This window comes from Medicago truncatula, chromosome 4 (genome assembly GCF_003473485.1).
Source record: "Medicago truncatula cultivar Jemalong A17 chromosome 4, MtrunA17r5.0-ANR, whole genome shotgun sequence".
Classification (NCBI taxonomy): domain Eukaryota; kingdom Viridiplantae; phylum Streptophyta; class Magnoliopsida; order Fabales; family Fabaceae; genus Medicago; species Medicago truncatula.
The window spans coordinates 27,520,676-27,537,094 of NC_053045.1; the positions used below are offsets into that span (position 1 = coordinate 27,520,676).

Genomic DNA, 16,419 nt, shown 5'->3' on the forward strand with positions numbered 1-16,419 from the left:
AAAATAAATTATTTAGATGAAAAAGAATGATCGATTAAGTGATAGGAACAATGTCACCAAAAGGAGAAGGAGAAAAAGAGAGAAGAACAATGCCACCAAAAAGAGAGAAGAGAGAAAGAGATTAGTGGGGGGTGAGAGAAAGAGAAAAAAAAGGAGAGATATAGAGAAGAGAGGGACAAAGGCATGAGATAGTTAAGAAAGGGAGAGAAAGAGATATGAAAGTAGAGAGAGATAGGAGAGAGAGTGATAAGGGAGGGAGAGAAACTTGAGAGATGGATTATTACATGAGAGAATAGAGAGAGATAATACATTTTATGTAGTAAATAAAAAAAAAAGGATTTTAGTATTTTTGATAGTTTGTAATTTCGAGAAAAAGTTGTAAAAATGGTTTGTACTCTAAAAAAAAAAAGTTGTCCAATGGTTAAGAGTGACAAAAATTTCAGTTTTTGTTCACTCTTATGCTACCAAGGTAAGTATGTTCTTTTTTCCCACACTTTTCACACATTCCATCTCATTTCTCATATTGACTTGAGCGTTGGAGTTCTAACGTGCTTATAAACACCTTTTGTCCCACCGCGAAAACTCATTGCCACTGCGCCAAAGCACTTTCCGCCACCGTTGCCTCCATAAGTTCCTCACTCGACAAATCAATTTTGTTTGAAACCGATGTTGATCTCTTGTTTCATGCCTTCAAAGTATGTTATTTAAACTACTATTTGGTTGACAACTTATGGGACAACCATAGATTTATAAAAAAAGATTTGTGTTATTTGAAGATGCATTTATATGACAACTTTTGAGACAATCAAAATTTTACAAAGAAAATGAAGTATTGACACAAAAACCAAAACATTAGAGAGAAAAAGTTAAAACATAATGTGAGTATGATAGATAAGTTGTCAAAAAATGGTTGTTCAAATATCATTTCTCTAAAAAAAGGTAGTTATTAATACGAAAATCAAAGCAATAGAGAGATAAAGTATAAACATAATCTGAGTGAAAGAGAAAGTTGTACTAAAATTAGAGATGTCAAAACGGGCGGCCCGGCCCTAAACGGGTCGGCCCTAACGGGCTTCGGGTTTTATCAAACCGGGCCAAAAAGCCCGGTTGAAAAATGGGCTTGAAATATACTACCAGAGCCCGGCCTACACGGGCCGCGGGCTAACGGGCCGGTCCGTATTAAAAATTACATTTTTTTTTATATAAAAAAGTACTATAAAATACTCTATAGATTTTTTTATAAATAAATTTTTAATATGTTTAAATAATGTCTAGCACAAAAATAAATTATAAACATTTTCGTACACTAGCCGTAAACTAAAACGGCGAGGAATTTTTTTTTAAAGATAAATTAGATACGTTATGGTTATAGATATTTATTTCCCTAAAAAAAAGTTATAGATATTTATATATTTGATCTTTAAAATTATAAATAACGAAACGAATAAATATAATTTTATATTACATTCATATGTGTTAATTCATTGAATTTTCACTTTTATTTTTTACTTTGATAATCAACTAAGTAAAGAATGATTTGAAATATATATATATATATAATTTATAGGATTTTTTTGTGATGCTGGCTAACAGGCTACCCGCGGCCCGTTCGGATTAGCCCTAATGGGTACCGGGCTTTTTAGGGCCGGGCTAAAAAGCCCTATTAAAATTCGAGCTCAATATTTAAGGCCCAAGCCCTATAATTAATCGGGTTAAACGGGCTGGCTCATAAAACCCGGCCTGTTTTAACAGCTCTAACTAAAATGGTTGTACAAATATCATTTTTTCTAATATATCAAGAAAATTATTAACAACATATATAGCGTATACAAATATTGAGATGTTACAACATTACTCTTAAAATTTTGGTTGACGTAATTAGATTTTGTAAGAAAAATATTATAATTTTTTAATATGGTGGTCTTAACACATCCCTCATATCGGATTAGAGATTACAGATTTGTAATGTAACTTAGGTAGCACAATAAAGATAATATGATAACAAGTAGTCCGATGAATTTTGAATAGTATTTGATATGAAGAAAACCTTACCCAAACAAATTGTAAATGAAGATTGCCCCAGTTATAAACTTATCTTCATGTTATGTTTCATCAAATACAGGACTCTTGCTATATTCACTTATATTGTTGACCTGCATTTTGTAGGTAAAACTGTGTACAATAGTAATTAAAAAGAAAATTACATTTGGGTTTTTATTGGTTAAATATTTTCCTGAACAACAAAACACAAGAAAGATTATAGAAATGAAATTATTGCTATTGCAATTACTTCAGTCTACCTAAGATATTAATTAAACTATCAACACTATTCCAATAGCTTGCGTATACTCTATCTCATAATTGCTGTTCCCACTTGATTTCTCTTTATATGAAATGGCCAAATGGGCTTATACTTCTCCACTCTCTTGTGTCGGTTTTCTCTGAAAAATTCACTGTTCAACCTTTTCCTCTCATTAAATACTTAATTTGACACACTTTATTCTTCTTTTTTCTGTTTTTGTTTTTATTGCTACAATGGAGTTGGGAAGTGTACTCCATTTTCTTCAAGATAAGACCATTTTAATCACTGGTGCCACTGGTTTTCTTGCTAAAAGTATGAATGAGTACCCTCTAATTTCTCAATGTTTTTTCTTCTTCTTCTTTATGTACCTTAAAGATGGTACTATAATATGTGCACTTATGTACTTGGATTTGTATGTTTGACAGTTTTGTTGGAGAAGATATTGAGAGTTCAACCAAATGTTAAGAAGCTTTATCTTCTTTTAAGAGCTTCAGATGCAAAATCTGCTTCTCATCGCTTTCACAATGAGGTACAAAATTGATAACTCAGTGTCTCTGCCAGGCCAAATTTATATTTTGTACTTTCTTTCAAAACAAAAAATGTCTGCAGACTGCATGTAGTCATGGCATTTACTCTTCCCTTTGTATCCATAAGTATTAAGAAATTACTACTTCTATGGTTATTATCGATGAAAGATGGACATTAACGTGTTCGTCTATCTGCTTTTCTACTGATCAAATATTTTTGGCGACACAAATTAAAATAAGCTCTTTAATAGTCTAAAATATTATTTCAATTGAAGTGGTGTTATTCATAGTTTAATGTGATTTAATTTTCTTTAATTAATAATTAAAATTAAAATTCATATTATAGTGGTGTTGTTTTTTTAATGAGATTTGATATTTTTTATTAATTATTTAAGTCATAAATTAAAATGGATAAAATTGTAAATATAATGTAGTTTAACTCAAGGATAAAATTTGAAATGAAAAAGGTATCACAAAATCATGTATTCCATTTATATAAAGGTATATATTATTATCATCATTATTATTATTATTATTATTATTATTATTATTATTATTATTATTATTATTATTATTATTATTATTATTATTATTATCATTATTATTATTATTATTATCATTATTATTATTATATAGTAGTTTAAAAAATTTAGTAAAGGAGAAAATTTTAATAACAGTAATCACACAAATAACCATTTTTTAACCCTTTCATATGAGATTTGAATTTCATCTCTTGAAGTTATAATGTTTACATTCTTATTACCAAGCAAAGTCGACCTAACATATGTAGAGGTCTAAATCAAATTTAATAGTAAAACCTTTTTCTTTTATTTTAAAATATATATAGCACATGGCTTATAAAAATAAAATAAATCAAGTTTTGCTAAGCTTAAGGTTCAAACCACAGAGCATATGAGTCCTCATCTTGACTAATATTTAAACCGGACAAACATTTATAACTAGCACGTTATATTATATATTTATAATTAAATTGATTTTTTGAGTCTAAAATTTTGAGAACTAAAAGTCTAACTTAAATTTGAGAAAGAGAAATGTTAAGTGGAAATAAGTTTTCTGCTCAACACCATATTTATTTAATTATTTATTTTTGAAAGGAATACTATATTTATATATGGTGTTGTTATATATAGTGTCGTAATACAATATCAACTTTTCTTTATTTATCATACCAAATTAGCATGTTAGCAATAGTTAGACCATCCACAATCGAGCACTCCATATTGAGTGCTTAAATGGGCCCCATGTTCACGTCATCAATTTTACGGTAACATTTGATAAACACCAATTTTTTTTAATCCAACCCCTCAAAATAAATTATTAACTAGGCCCCACAAATAACTCTATACCATTACATTTTTAATAAGGTGGTTAATAAAATTAAGTCGCTACCTTTTTTGTGGTTGAAGGCGAAGTTTCCTTCACTTGATCACCTCAACTATCATGGCTGGTGGCTTTTTCACCCTTCACTGTTTTGGGCATTGGATAATTTTTGTCTGTTTGTTTGTTTCTGTCGCCGTTTCAATTTGGTGACCTTTGTTAATATTGTATAAACTCTGTTTCTTCTGGCATGTCTTATGCTAGGAAGGACTTTTTGTTGTGGTAATATATTTCATTTTAGTCTCTTTAAATTTTTTTTATTCATTTTACTAAGATATATTAAATGGGACCCATGAAAATTGAAGAGAGAGAGAGAGAGGATGCTTCCATAGCCACCCTCCTCCATATATTATACTCCACAATAGAGATACCTATTTAATGTGGTGATAAATAGGTGAAACACCCATTATTATGGATGGTCTTAGACATAAATGTATTTAGATGAACGTACCCTGAGATTTTGGGATAGTAGGCTTGGTGTGGTTTTGCTGGTGTTGTTGTAGGCAGTGGGAGTCTTTTTTGTTTCCTTTTGTTTGCTTTTTTTGTTTTGTTTGGTTTCTAGGGTACTGTTGGTACGCCTAGCCCTATATATCATTTTGTTGTAAAAATAAGAAAGATGATATATTTCTTCAGATTGAGTCTGTTTTAGCCAATGACTAAGCCCTTATTTTTTGAAATATAAAATGTATAATCTGTTTGATATCACGGTAGGTATGTTAATATAGTGATCCACCCTTATTTTGCAAGCTAAGAATTGAACTATTACTGAATTGTAACTACTTGTTTGTCCCACAAATCATTTTCTATTTACCACATCATCCTTGTAATTACTTGTTTATCCCGTAGACCATTTTCTATTTACCATATTATCCATGCATGGTTACCTATATTGCACTGTCGTGAAATTTCATTTCTCGTTTCTTTGTACTATTTAGCCTCATAATCTCTCATCAACTCAGACCCAATAATTTTAAATATTAAGTGAGATTTAAAATACATTTTTGAAAAGAAGAACTTTTTAATATGTATATTTGAAACGGAATAAATTCGAAGTTAAAACTTTAACCCTTATATATCAATGAAATTATACCAACAGAGGTAAATATTCTTTACAATATGCTTAAAACTAAATAAACCAGCTTATATATTAACTAAGGTGGGGTATCATTTTTTTTTTCTATTTTTCTCAATCATTGATAGTTAATGAAGCTTGAAGCTAACTAAATATGTATTTTGTTATGTAGATAATAGGAAAGGACTTGTTTAAATGTCTAAAGGAAAAATTGGGGGCAAATTTTACTACATTTCTTTCGGAAAAGTTGACTCTAGTACCTGGGGACATTTCTCTTGAAGACTTGGGATTGGAAGATTCTATTCTAAAGGAAGAAATTCACAATCAAATAGATGTTATTGTTAATTTAGCTGCAAATACAAACTTTGATGAAAGGTACTAAAAATATCAGGCTTTTATTACTCTACCAAAGTAGATTTTTTTATTCCTTCATTCTTTTTTTTATATTCAATTTTACTTTTTGTTTTCATCTCTATGCAGGTATGATATATCTTTGGGCCTAAATACATTTGGGATTAAGTATATTATAAACTTTGCAAAAAAATGCAATAAACTCAAGGTTCTTGTGCATGTATCAACAGGTCAGTACGTAATAAGAAATAAATTTATGTCAATATCAATCACAAAAGTTAGGAAAAATATTAATTAGCCTCACAATATTTTTATTTTGAAAGGGCCTCACAATAATTATTGTACCTTAACTAATTAATTTCAGCATATGTATGTGGGGAGGGAGAAGGGCTCATATTAGAGAAACCATATCACTTGGGTCACTCCTTAAATGGTGTGAATGGATTAGATGTTGACATAGAAGAGAAAGTGGTGCGAGATAAATTGTGTGAGTTACAACAGCTGGGAGCAACAGAGGATGAAATTAAAATGGCCATGAAGAACTTGGGTATTAGCAGGTTTGTGAAAATTATTAATTAGGATTATTTATTTAATTGTTTTCTTCTAATTATCCATTGCTATGGCTTAGGCTAATTGGGTCTGCTATGAGACTATTTCTCAAGTCGAAATGGGACATTTACTATCTTTAAAGTTGGTGACTTCACGAGTCAAACTCGTGGATTGTTTTTCTGATGGTGGTCGGGGTTTGAACCCCGGACCTTGCATATATTATGCATTGTTCATATTAACTGAGCTAAGCTCACAAGGACAAACTCGTGGATTGTTTAGTATTACACTAGTGCTAACATTTTTTTTATAAAAAAATTGACTAATTTAATGGCCGATTTATTAGCTTGACACCCAACTTAATTATAGTAGTAGTTAATTAATCGACACAAGGCTTGCCTTTGCTCCATTAAATATTTTAAATAATTTCTTACCAAACATGAACAACCCATCTCTCTTGGATATATTTAAGAAGAGAGATATTAGAACTCACTCATGAATCATGATCATGGGTCAAACATACCGGGGGATTAGAGGAAAAGAGAAATATTTCAACTATTATGGAAGTTTTTTTTTTTTGTTTGTAGAGTATGACATAAAAATGTTTGTAGTTGATACATTTTTAGTTTTGAAGGTTACATCAAGAATTTAGCTGAACCCTCTAAAACTCTCCTTATATATATATTTCAATTTTCCTTTTATCATTCGTTTTATCAAAAACCCTATACCCTCCTACTTTCTCGCACAAACCCTTAAATTCAAAGATTATGTACCCAATCCTCATGCATATATATATATATATATTATAAGAAGACGAGATAGACACTCAACATAAATTTATGAGTTGGATTTATAAATATGGATTAAACTGAACATAAATTCAAGAGAGAAGAGAAGAGATTTTGCAATTTTTCCGTCAAATAAATATGTGGGGGAGTGTGTTTATAGTCCTAAAATAGATGATATATATGTGCATGTGTTTATAGATTGGAGACACTCTTATACTGGTACTATTAATTAGTCCCAATCAAAATTTTAAGGCTAGAGAAGATATTTTTGCAATCTTAAGACTAGGGAGTAATAAATATATTCAACTAACCACCATTGGCATACGAGATGCACCCACATCTCTTAATTTTGTCTTTACTATTGTTTTGCCTTAAAAAATTTCCTATCAATCTCCCACTTTGTTTAGAACAATATTTTTAGAGGATATTAAAATAAAAGAGAATGCTAACTAATGCCTCAAGGGTATTGATTAAGAATTTAAAACAAGTAAGTTTTTATGAAAAAGTTGTGTAATCATTACTTTATCAAAAGTAACATCTTATATTTTCCTCTTTCTGTATACTCTTTTTTCTCCTATGCGGGTTAAGTGCACCTTATGCTAGCTCTGCTTAATAATATTTGCTGATTAAAAAAAAAATTATATTTTCAAGACAAAATTTTTATTTATAAATTCTTTAACCATTGCCCTGAGAGCACTGAATAGCAAGACCCTAAACAAAATAGTATGACCCTTAACATTTTGAGCCCTAAAGTAAAATTAAATTCAAATGCAGTCGTAATAAAATGTTTCTCAAAATTGTTTTCTTCTATTTGTAAATTCTTCTACTTTTTAGTTGCTTAACATGTGCTTTTAGGGCATAAGGTAGCATGACCCTTATCTTATCATAAATAGAAGAAAACAATTTTGAGAAGTCAAAAGTGTTTTTCTGGGCCAAACAAACAAACAAACAAAGCCTTAAATTCTTAGATATTTGGCACGTACACTACCTTTAATTTCAATCAATACTGGTTTATGTTTCTGGGACAACAATTTTAGTTTACTTTATGAACAATCAAACTAGGGCAAAATTATATGGATGGCCAAACACATACGTATTCACAAAAGCAATGGGAGAAATGCTTGTGGGGCAATTGAAAGGAAACTTGTCTGTTGTTATTATTCGTCCAGCCATTGTCACCAGTACATTCAAAGAACCTTTCCCTGGTTGGTCTGAAGGTGTAAGGTATAATTTCCTTTAAATTTACCTTTTTAAACTTAATCTCATTGTTTATCTTAATCATTTCACTATAAATGATGAATAATTTTGGTCACTCAATAATTTTTCGCAATTTAGTAAAAAAAAAAAAATCTTGATTGAAAATTACTTAAAATTAACTCAACCATTTATGTTTATGACAATAATTCATAGTAAATTGTTGGTTGGTGAATTCGTTAATATCTTAACATCAAACCTCTTGTCGTTATATATCAAAATCTAGGTCCAATGCTCATCAGCACACACACCTAATTCATTTTTTTTATAATTTGGTTTCATGTCCGTATGTGGACTCGTTGGATTGTGCAAGTGGTGTACCAAATTTTGATTTGTTGCCTATTTACCCATTAGGGTTGTTCATTTTTTCCATAACACTTGATCAAGTTTTTTTGTTTTTGTTTTGAGGAAACTTGATCAAGTTTTATGTCCTTCAGTTTTGTAGTATTTTTTTCATTTAAATATACTTACGGTCTTGCAGATCCTCTGCGTCGCCCCAATTGCTTAAAATTAACTCAACCATTTAAAATCCATTCTTTACTTAAATTATCGAATGAAACAAAAACTTTTATCCAAAATCAACATATGTTAAATTTTACCCTCTTGCAATTCTAAACTTACATTCTCCAAGTTTTTATTTTGTTTTAACTTTAGAACCTTCAATGTTGAGATATTTTTAGGTAAATGAAAATTAATAGTAGGACTTGATAGAAATAGCCTCTTTGTTCCAAATTATATAAACAAAAATAGGTTTGGAAAAGTTGATGTATTCTGTACAGCTTTTAGGAAACGACCAAAAATAAATTTATTTGATGACCAATATCTTTCTATTTTTTTTTTCTTTTCAATCAAGAGGACCAAATTTGAAAATTATTTCAATCAAGTGCTACTATTAATTTTTCATATACCTAAAAATTTGAGGACCAACTTTGAATATTAATAGTAGCCAAATTTTTATGTGTGCTATTTCAAAAAAAATTATAGTAGGACTTGATTGAAAAAATAAGACCTAATTTATATCAATGTTTGTGCTTGTTAATTACAGGACTATTGACAGTTTAGCTGTAGCTTATGGGAAAGGAAAATTAACATGCTTCCTTGGAGATCTTAATGCAATTGTTGATGTGGTGAGGTTCTACATGAAACCAATAGTATTTATTCCTAATTGCTATTTATCTAGAGAGTTTTATTTAAGAATTTATCAAGAAAATTTTTCAACCAATTAAATTTGTTATTTGGCGGAAATCAAGGGAAGTAATGGTGTGTAATTAAGGAAAGGTGTTAACCTATGAAGCACGGATACGAACACAGACACCAGACACGACACAGACACTGACACGCCGACACAACTAATAATTTGAAAATATCACATAATTCGGTGTAATTACAAGTGTTGGTGTCGTGTCGGTATTGGACACGACACGTGTCCGACACTGGGACACACCTAATCCGAGGAGTGTTCGTGCTTCATAGGTGTTAACAAATAAACTGTCTTGAAATTTTCTTGATAAATTTTGTCACTGTATCTATATTTTCCCTTCCTAATTATAATTTCTCCATTAATTTTCTAGTCTCATCTTAAATGCCACTTATTCAATAATCAGATACCAGCTGACATGGTGGTGAATTCAATATTAGTGGCCATTGTAGCTCATGCAAATCATCCTAATAACGATGCTATATATCATGTTGGTTCCTCTATTAGAAGACCTCTTATGTATAGTGATCTTCAAGAATTTGGCTTTAGACATTTCAAAGCAAAACCATATATAAACAAAGATGGAAAGCCTGTTAAAGTTGGTAAAGTTACAGTGTTTAGCAACATGGACAGCTTCAGCAGATTCATGTTCATTCGTTACCTTCTTATGTTAAAGGTTTCTAGCTAGAGTTAATTCTATATCTTTATTTTTTATAATGACTTACATGGTTTTAAATTGCGGTCACAGTTATGGTGCGAGTTATTATATTGTGGCAAAATACGGAAAAAAATGCAACCTGATACACTCAAATTCGCAGTCGGATACCATTATGGAGACCACAAAATCATTTATATTACGTTTGCAGACCGCGATTTAAAGCCATGATCACTAATTCACAATCACTCAATTTTTTCCTTAGAAATTTTACAAGGATATAAAGTAGTTAATTTTGTCTCATGTACTTTTTGCATTTGGTAGGGACTTGAGATAGCTAATACTGCACTTTGCCAGTATTTCAAAGGGACATATCTTGATCTCAAAAGGAAGATCCAAATTGTTATGCGGCTGGTAGACCTCTACAAGCCTTACTTGTTCTTCAAGGGCGTGTAAGTATTATTAGAATGACTATATGTTTCATCTATGTTTTGAATCAAATATTTGAATAGATATGTTTAATTAAATACTTTTAAGTGGTGGAAAATTGTCATCTAACAAGTCAAATTAAGATTTTGATGTTAATGAGATATGACTTGAAAATATGTTAAAAAGTAAGAGACACCCCTCGCCCTATAAGCCGATTTAGCAAGGCTAGAATTTGACCCAAGTGGCATGCACTCAACCCAAATTTTGTATATATATATATATATATATATATATATATATATATATCATCCAAGATTCATTAGACTACTCGCTGTCAGGTCACTTAGGGCACACTTCAGATGTCTAGTCCTAACCTTTATAAATGAGAGACATTTCTCGTCTTACAAATTGATATTTTTAAGGGTTGACTGATTTTGTAGTTAGTGGAGCTAAATCCAACAAGAATTCTAAAAATGTATATCTTAGATCCATTGGGTCACCAAGTATTAGGTGATAAATATGCTTCGTGCATTATCATTACAAGCCGGTTTTGATGAGTTGATTAATTAGGGTTAATTTAAATTCTAAGTAGTTAAATCAATTTCTAAAGGTTATCTATCCCGAGATGCTATTATTGAAGCATATATAAGCTTAAACATATTGTTTATGGCATGCAGATTTGATGACATGAATACAGAGAAGTTGAGAATGGCAGCAAGACAAGGTGGGGTGGAGACAGATTTGTTTTATTTTGATCCCAAAGTGATCAAATGGGATGATTATTTCTTGAACATTCACCTCCCTGGCGTCGTTAAATACATTCTAAAGTGATACCATATAAAATGATGAGATACATATATATGCTGGAAGAATATGAATTGTATCAAAAAGCGCTTTTAAGCGCTCTTTTTAGCATTCATTGTTTTATTGGGTGAAATCAATGTATGTCCACCACTTTATGCAAGCTTCATTTTCAAAGTATAGGTCCCACATTAATTTAAACCAATAAAATAGTGAATGATAGATAGAGTTCTCAAAAGAGAGTGTTATTAGCATTTATCACTGGAATAATGTTGTTAAGTTCAAATTTGTGATGGAAGAATTACACTAGTGTTGCTTGATGGTAGTCTAAATTGTGTTAGCTAGCTGCCAATTATGTTAATTTCAAAGGTTTGATCAATATTGATAAGTGTATTATCAAATATCATATATATGTTTCTTTTCTCTTAAATATAACTATTTCATATAATACTATTTCAGCTTGGTTTGTTGGATAACATCACTTTCTCTCTCTCATTATCTCTTAATCACGACCATTCTTTCTATATGATGTTAAAGTAATAATCAAATGTTATTCTACTATAATTCAATGTATGATATCAACATTTAAGTAATAAACTCTATATATAAAAGTAAGGTTTTTCTAATTATAACAATTGACAAGTGATATTCTCATACATTCAACTTCCCTCTAATTAATTTTATATTTTTTTTAATATAAAGGTTGTTGATGCAAAGAGCGTCAACTATATATTAAAAAGGAAACAAACAAAACAAGAAGAAAGGGGGACATAGACCTAAACCTGTAGAAATTTACAAATCTATAGCAAGGTAAACCTAGCCTATTTAATTTCTAATGAAATCAGCTCTAGCTTGAATTGGAATGTCATTCATCCAAACCAAATAGTTAGTGGTTAAACCAATAATCGCCAATTTATCAGCATAACAATTCCTTTCTCTGACAATGAGGTTATTATGCTTTACCTTAAATATCTTATAATAATGGGAAAAAATATTAGTTTAAGTTATTATACATTGTATGATTTTTGTTTTTGACTCAAGTATACATTTTCTGATAGTATATAATAAATAATTTCCCCATAGCAATATTGCAGGCTTTTTCTTGGCACCGTAGTAGTGCATTGCTACGGTAGTTTTCCTGTTTTCTTTGATAAAAATAATACTCCCTCCTGTCCTATTTACAAGAAACAATTTACTTTTTAAATACATTAAATAATTTATGTATTTGGTTTAGGTTCTTGATTAGATACATACATTATTCAATGTATCTAAAAAATCAATTTTCTCTTGTAAATAGGACCGGAGGGAGTATAAAATATAAATGTAAGAGATATTGTGATGTTTGATGGGACCATTTAAAATTTTAGATGAGTGGTACGAATATTTAGAAAATGTAAGTGAATGGTTTAAATAATTAAAAAGTGTAAAATAATATAATGTATTAAGTAGTGGAGTCCATTTATACCACCCATATGGATGACATGGATGTGGGTGCTCTAACATTTTCTATCCACCATGAAGGTGCGTATTAATTCTGGTGCTAGGTGAAATCATCCATCATTGTGAATTTTGGTAATTAATATTTTCACCATTAAGAAGGGAGGAAACGGTTTCTCCATTATGGTGTATGTTCCTTCTATCCATTTATATATTTTTTTGTTACATTTCTATCCGTTTCTCTTTATAATTTTGATAATAATTAATAAAACCTGCCATTTACATTTGAACATTGACGCATGTTACTTAAGTTTTAACCTCTGAAGAAATAATTGTGGTACACTCTTTTGTGTCAGTTTTGTATGGAAAAACTCATTGTTCAACTTTTTCCTCTCATTAATTAATTAATTGACACATTTTTCTGTTTTGATTTTTATTCACTAGTACAACTACAATGGCGTTGGGAAGTAGTATATACTCCATTTTCTTTAAGATAAGACCATTTTCTCCTTCTAACTTCTCTTTATGTCTCTCTCTATATATACCTTAAAAATGGATATATGTACGTGGCTTGTATGTTTGATTGTTTTTTTGGAGAAGATAACATGAGAGTTCAACCAAATGTTAAGATTTATCTTCTTTTATGAGCTGAAAATGCAAATACTGTCTCGCACCGCTTTCACAATAAGGTACAAAATTTATGACTTAGTTCTATCCTATTTTGTATCTTTCTTTCATTTTCTCTTTCGAAATATAACATGTATGCAGACTGCATAACATATATTTAAGTAATTACTGCTGTTATTATTATTACAAGTGGAAAGATGCTATTAATGTATTTTGGTGGTGTCCGACTGTCCGGGGTTCGAACCCCAGATCTTACATATATTATTATGCATTGTCCTTACTAACTGAGCTAAGTTCATGAAAACTTTTTTTCTATGTGTTTAATTGTATATAAAATGATATATGAATTTAAGTATATACTATGATCAAATATTTTTGACAAACAAATTAAAGTAAGTACTTTTAATAGTTTCAAATACTATTTCTATTGTAGTGGTGTTGTATATTTTAATGTGATTTAACTGATTTTTAATTTGTAATTTAAAGTTCTATTTTAGTGGTGTTGTTTATATTTTGAGAAATGTTAGGTGGAAATCATTTTTATGCTAGACACAATATTTATTTTTCCCAGCAGGTCTCAATTATAAATAGAAAAAAAATCATTTTTTGGATTAATTGAATAACTAATATATTTGGTGTGTAATATAGATTAAATACAATAATTATTTAATGAACCTAATTTTTTTTTAAATGTTGCTTATAATTGAGACCCTAAGAAGTATTTAATTTTAAAAGGAACAACATATATATATATATATATATATATATATATATATATATATATATATATATATATATGATGTTGTTTTATAATAATTATAGGTGGTATTTTTTTTTTAATGTCATAATACAATATCAACGTTTTCTCCATCATACAAAAATTGTCAGGCTAGCAATAGTTAGGCCCAATTGTATTTCGATGAGCGTTCCCTTAGATTGTATGTGGAATTCTGCTCTTCTCCCAGCAAGTTTCGCTCCCATCCAACCAAACTGACCAAAATACTCCTACACGTTAGTTAACTAACACAAGTATAAAAAATACGTGACTTAGTTTTTACACATGCGTGACTTAACTCACGCTGCGTGAGTTAACTCATGCTAAAATAAACATCTGCGTGAGTTAACTCACGCAGGTTCTGTTTTTGCATTTTCACAATGTAAGTACTAGATTTATTTGGGCACATGAAACATCATCATCACGTATGCAAAGTACACCATATCCTGGTTTCATTCTTAAACATGTTGGACATAACAATGTTTCTATTTTATTTGGGTACATGAAACATCATCATCATCTATGCAAAGAATGAAACCTGGACATGGTGTACTTTGCATACGTGATGATGATGTTTCATGTACCCAAATAAATTTAGTACTTACATGCTGAAAATGCAAAAACAGAACCTGCGTGAGTTAACTCACGCAGACGTTAATTTCGGCGTGAGTTAACTCACGCAACCCAAACCCAAACCTCCATCAAACCCAAACCTTGCGATGAGTAGTAGCTGCATTTGTTAATCTGAAAATAGGAAACAAGATAATTAGTCAGGATACAACAGAAGGTTTAGTTGAACCGATGCTTTCTCAGACAAACATGTTCGATGACGAACTTATATATCAATGTCAAACACTACTCCATATTGCATCTGTAATAAAGGTTGTATACTACATAATATTTATCTATCAAAAAAGAAATGAAGTTCAAATATTGAATGACATAAGAGCTTGAGTTTGGAATAAGCTAGCAGAGGTATTAAACGAGAAAATATACTATAATAAGAAAAACTTATCAGACTACTAGTAAAATATTCTTATCATACTACTAAAGCTTAACATACTGATAAAAGAGAATTGGGAATAGCCACCTAACACGCGTGCTAATATTCATTTCATACTAAAAGTATTTGAAACTACAGACTGGAGGCAATGGAAACTTGTTCTTAGGTTTCATAACACATTTAAGAAAAATTCTTGCATCATTCACAGTTCCTTCCCATCTAGACATTACATAAAGTAAACTACACTTCAAACGAGCATACACACATGTCCGAATGCTACAGAAGATGCATCATCAAACAATCACTTAGGAAGATAGTTAATATTGAAGCATTCAAATAAATGAAGAATGATAATATTCAACGAACCAATTCTAAGTACAAAAATCACATAAAAAATCTAATCGAAGGCACCAAAAGACATCCTTTGACAATCACAATATCTATAATCGATCATTCATATAAACAAATAAAGATAATTATCAATTGACCAATGATAATTGCAAAAAGTTCCCATCAACAACCACTTATCTATAAGAAATTGCATTCCGTCTCGGGGCTGAGTGTGGCCAGCTCCAACCAATTCGGCTTCCTTAGGGATTTGTACTTATGTATGGGAGGATCATCAGAGTGTGGTACTACCGGTGGACGCAAGGATAGTATCCTTTCAAACACGATTGCCTAACCCAATCTCATATAAGAACGATGTATATAGGAAAATGCTAATTATTATACAATGAAAAGTTAGTGAGCATTACATACCTCAAAAGCTAGAGGGCCCCCTGTGAATATATGCTCATCAGGTTTCTCCATGTTTTCTTTCAGATCTCCAAGGACTTCATGGATGTGATCATGGAAAACTTTTGCCCAGTTGATATTATAAAAAATCTCCAAGTTTTCGAGTAACCTCCAAATACTTTTACGGAGATATTTGATGTTGTTGGAGCACAACAACAATTGGTCCACAAAATAATACGACATCAATTTTTTAAACCATAATTTTCTCTCCTAATCATCTACTCTCATATCTATAAGGATTTGTTTCAAATCTTTTGGTTGCAAGCTTTCTCTTCCAACTAAATGTTCATTTTTTAGGATTTCTGAAAATTCGGGTATTTGACTATCTTTCGAAAAAAAATTATATGCATTTCCCTCATCTTTGATGTCAAGTACATCTGCTACCTCCTTGGTGCAAAAACATAACGATGTTTGGTCGTTAAAGACAAAACACCAGTTTTTTGTGTCATAAAATGTGCACA

General features: G+C 30.4%; 1 protein-coding gene across 1 annotated transcript; it reads left to right on the top strand.

The window, feature by feature from the left end:
• The first annotated feature begins 2,360 nt into the window (after positions 1–2,360).
• On the top strand, positions 2,361–11,794 carry LOC25492296 (alcohol-forming fatty acyl-CoA reductase). The gene is made up of 10 exons (XM_013600388.3): positions 2,361–2,614; positions 2,728–2,831; positions 5,472–5,674; positions 5,780–5,880; positions 6,015–6,207; positions 8,047–8,208; positions 9,284–9,365; positions 9,843–10,112; positions 10,416–10,543; positions 11,198–11,794. Exons 1-10 carry the CDS (start codon positions 2,536–2,538, stop codon positions 11,349–11,351), a joined length of 1,476 nt encoding a protein of 491 aa, XP_013455842.1. The 5' UTR covers positions 2,361–2,535; the 3' UTR covers positions 11,352–11,794.
• Positions 11,795–16,419: the final 4,625 nt, after the last annotated feature.

Bases quoted from the DNA above. Each gene is read 5' to 3' on its own strand.
- LOC25492296 (XM_013600388.3), top strand. From the start codon at position 2,536: ATGGAGTTGGGAAGTGTACTCCATTTTCTTCAAGATAAGACCATTTTA. The intron at 2,615-2,727 runs GTATGAATGAGT...TATGTTTGACAG, and splicing joins CACTGGTTTTCTTGCTAAAA to TTTTGTTGGAGAAGATATTG. The intron at 10,113-10,415 runs GTTTCTAGCTAG...TGCATTTGGTAG, and splicing joins GTTACCTTCTTATGTTAAAG to GGACTTGAGATAGCTAATAC.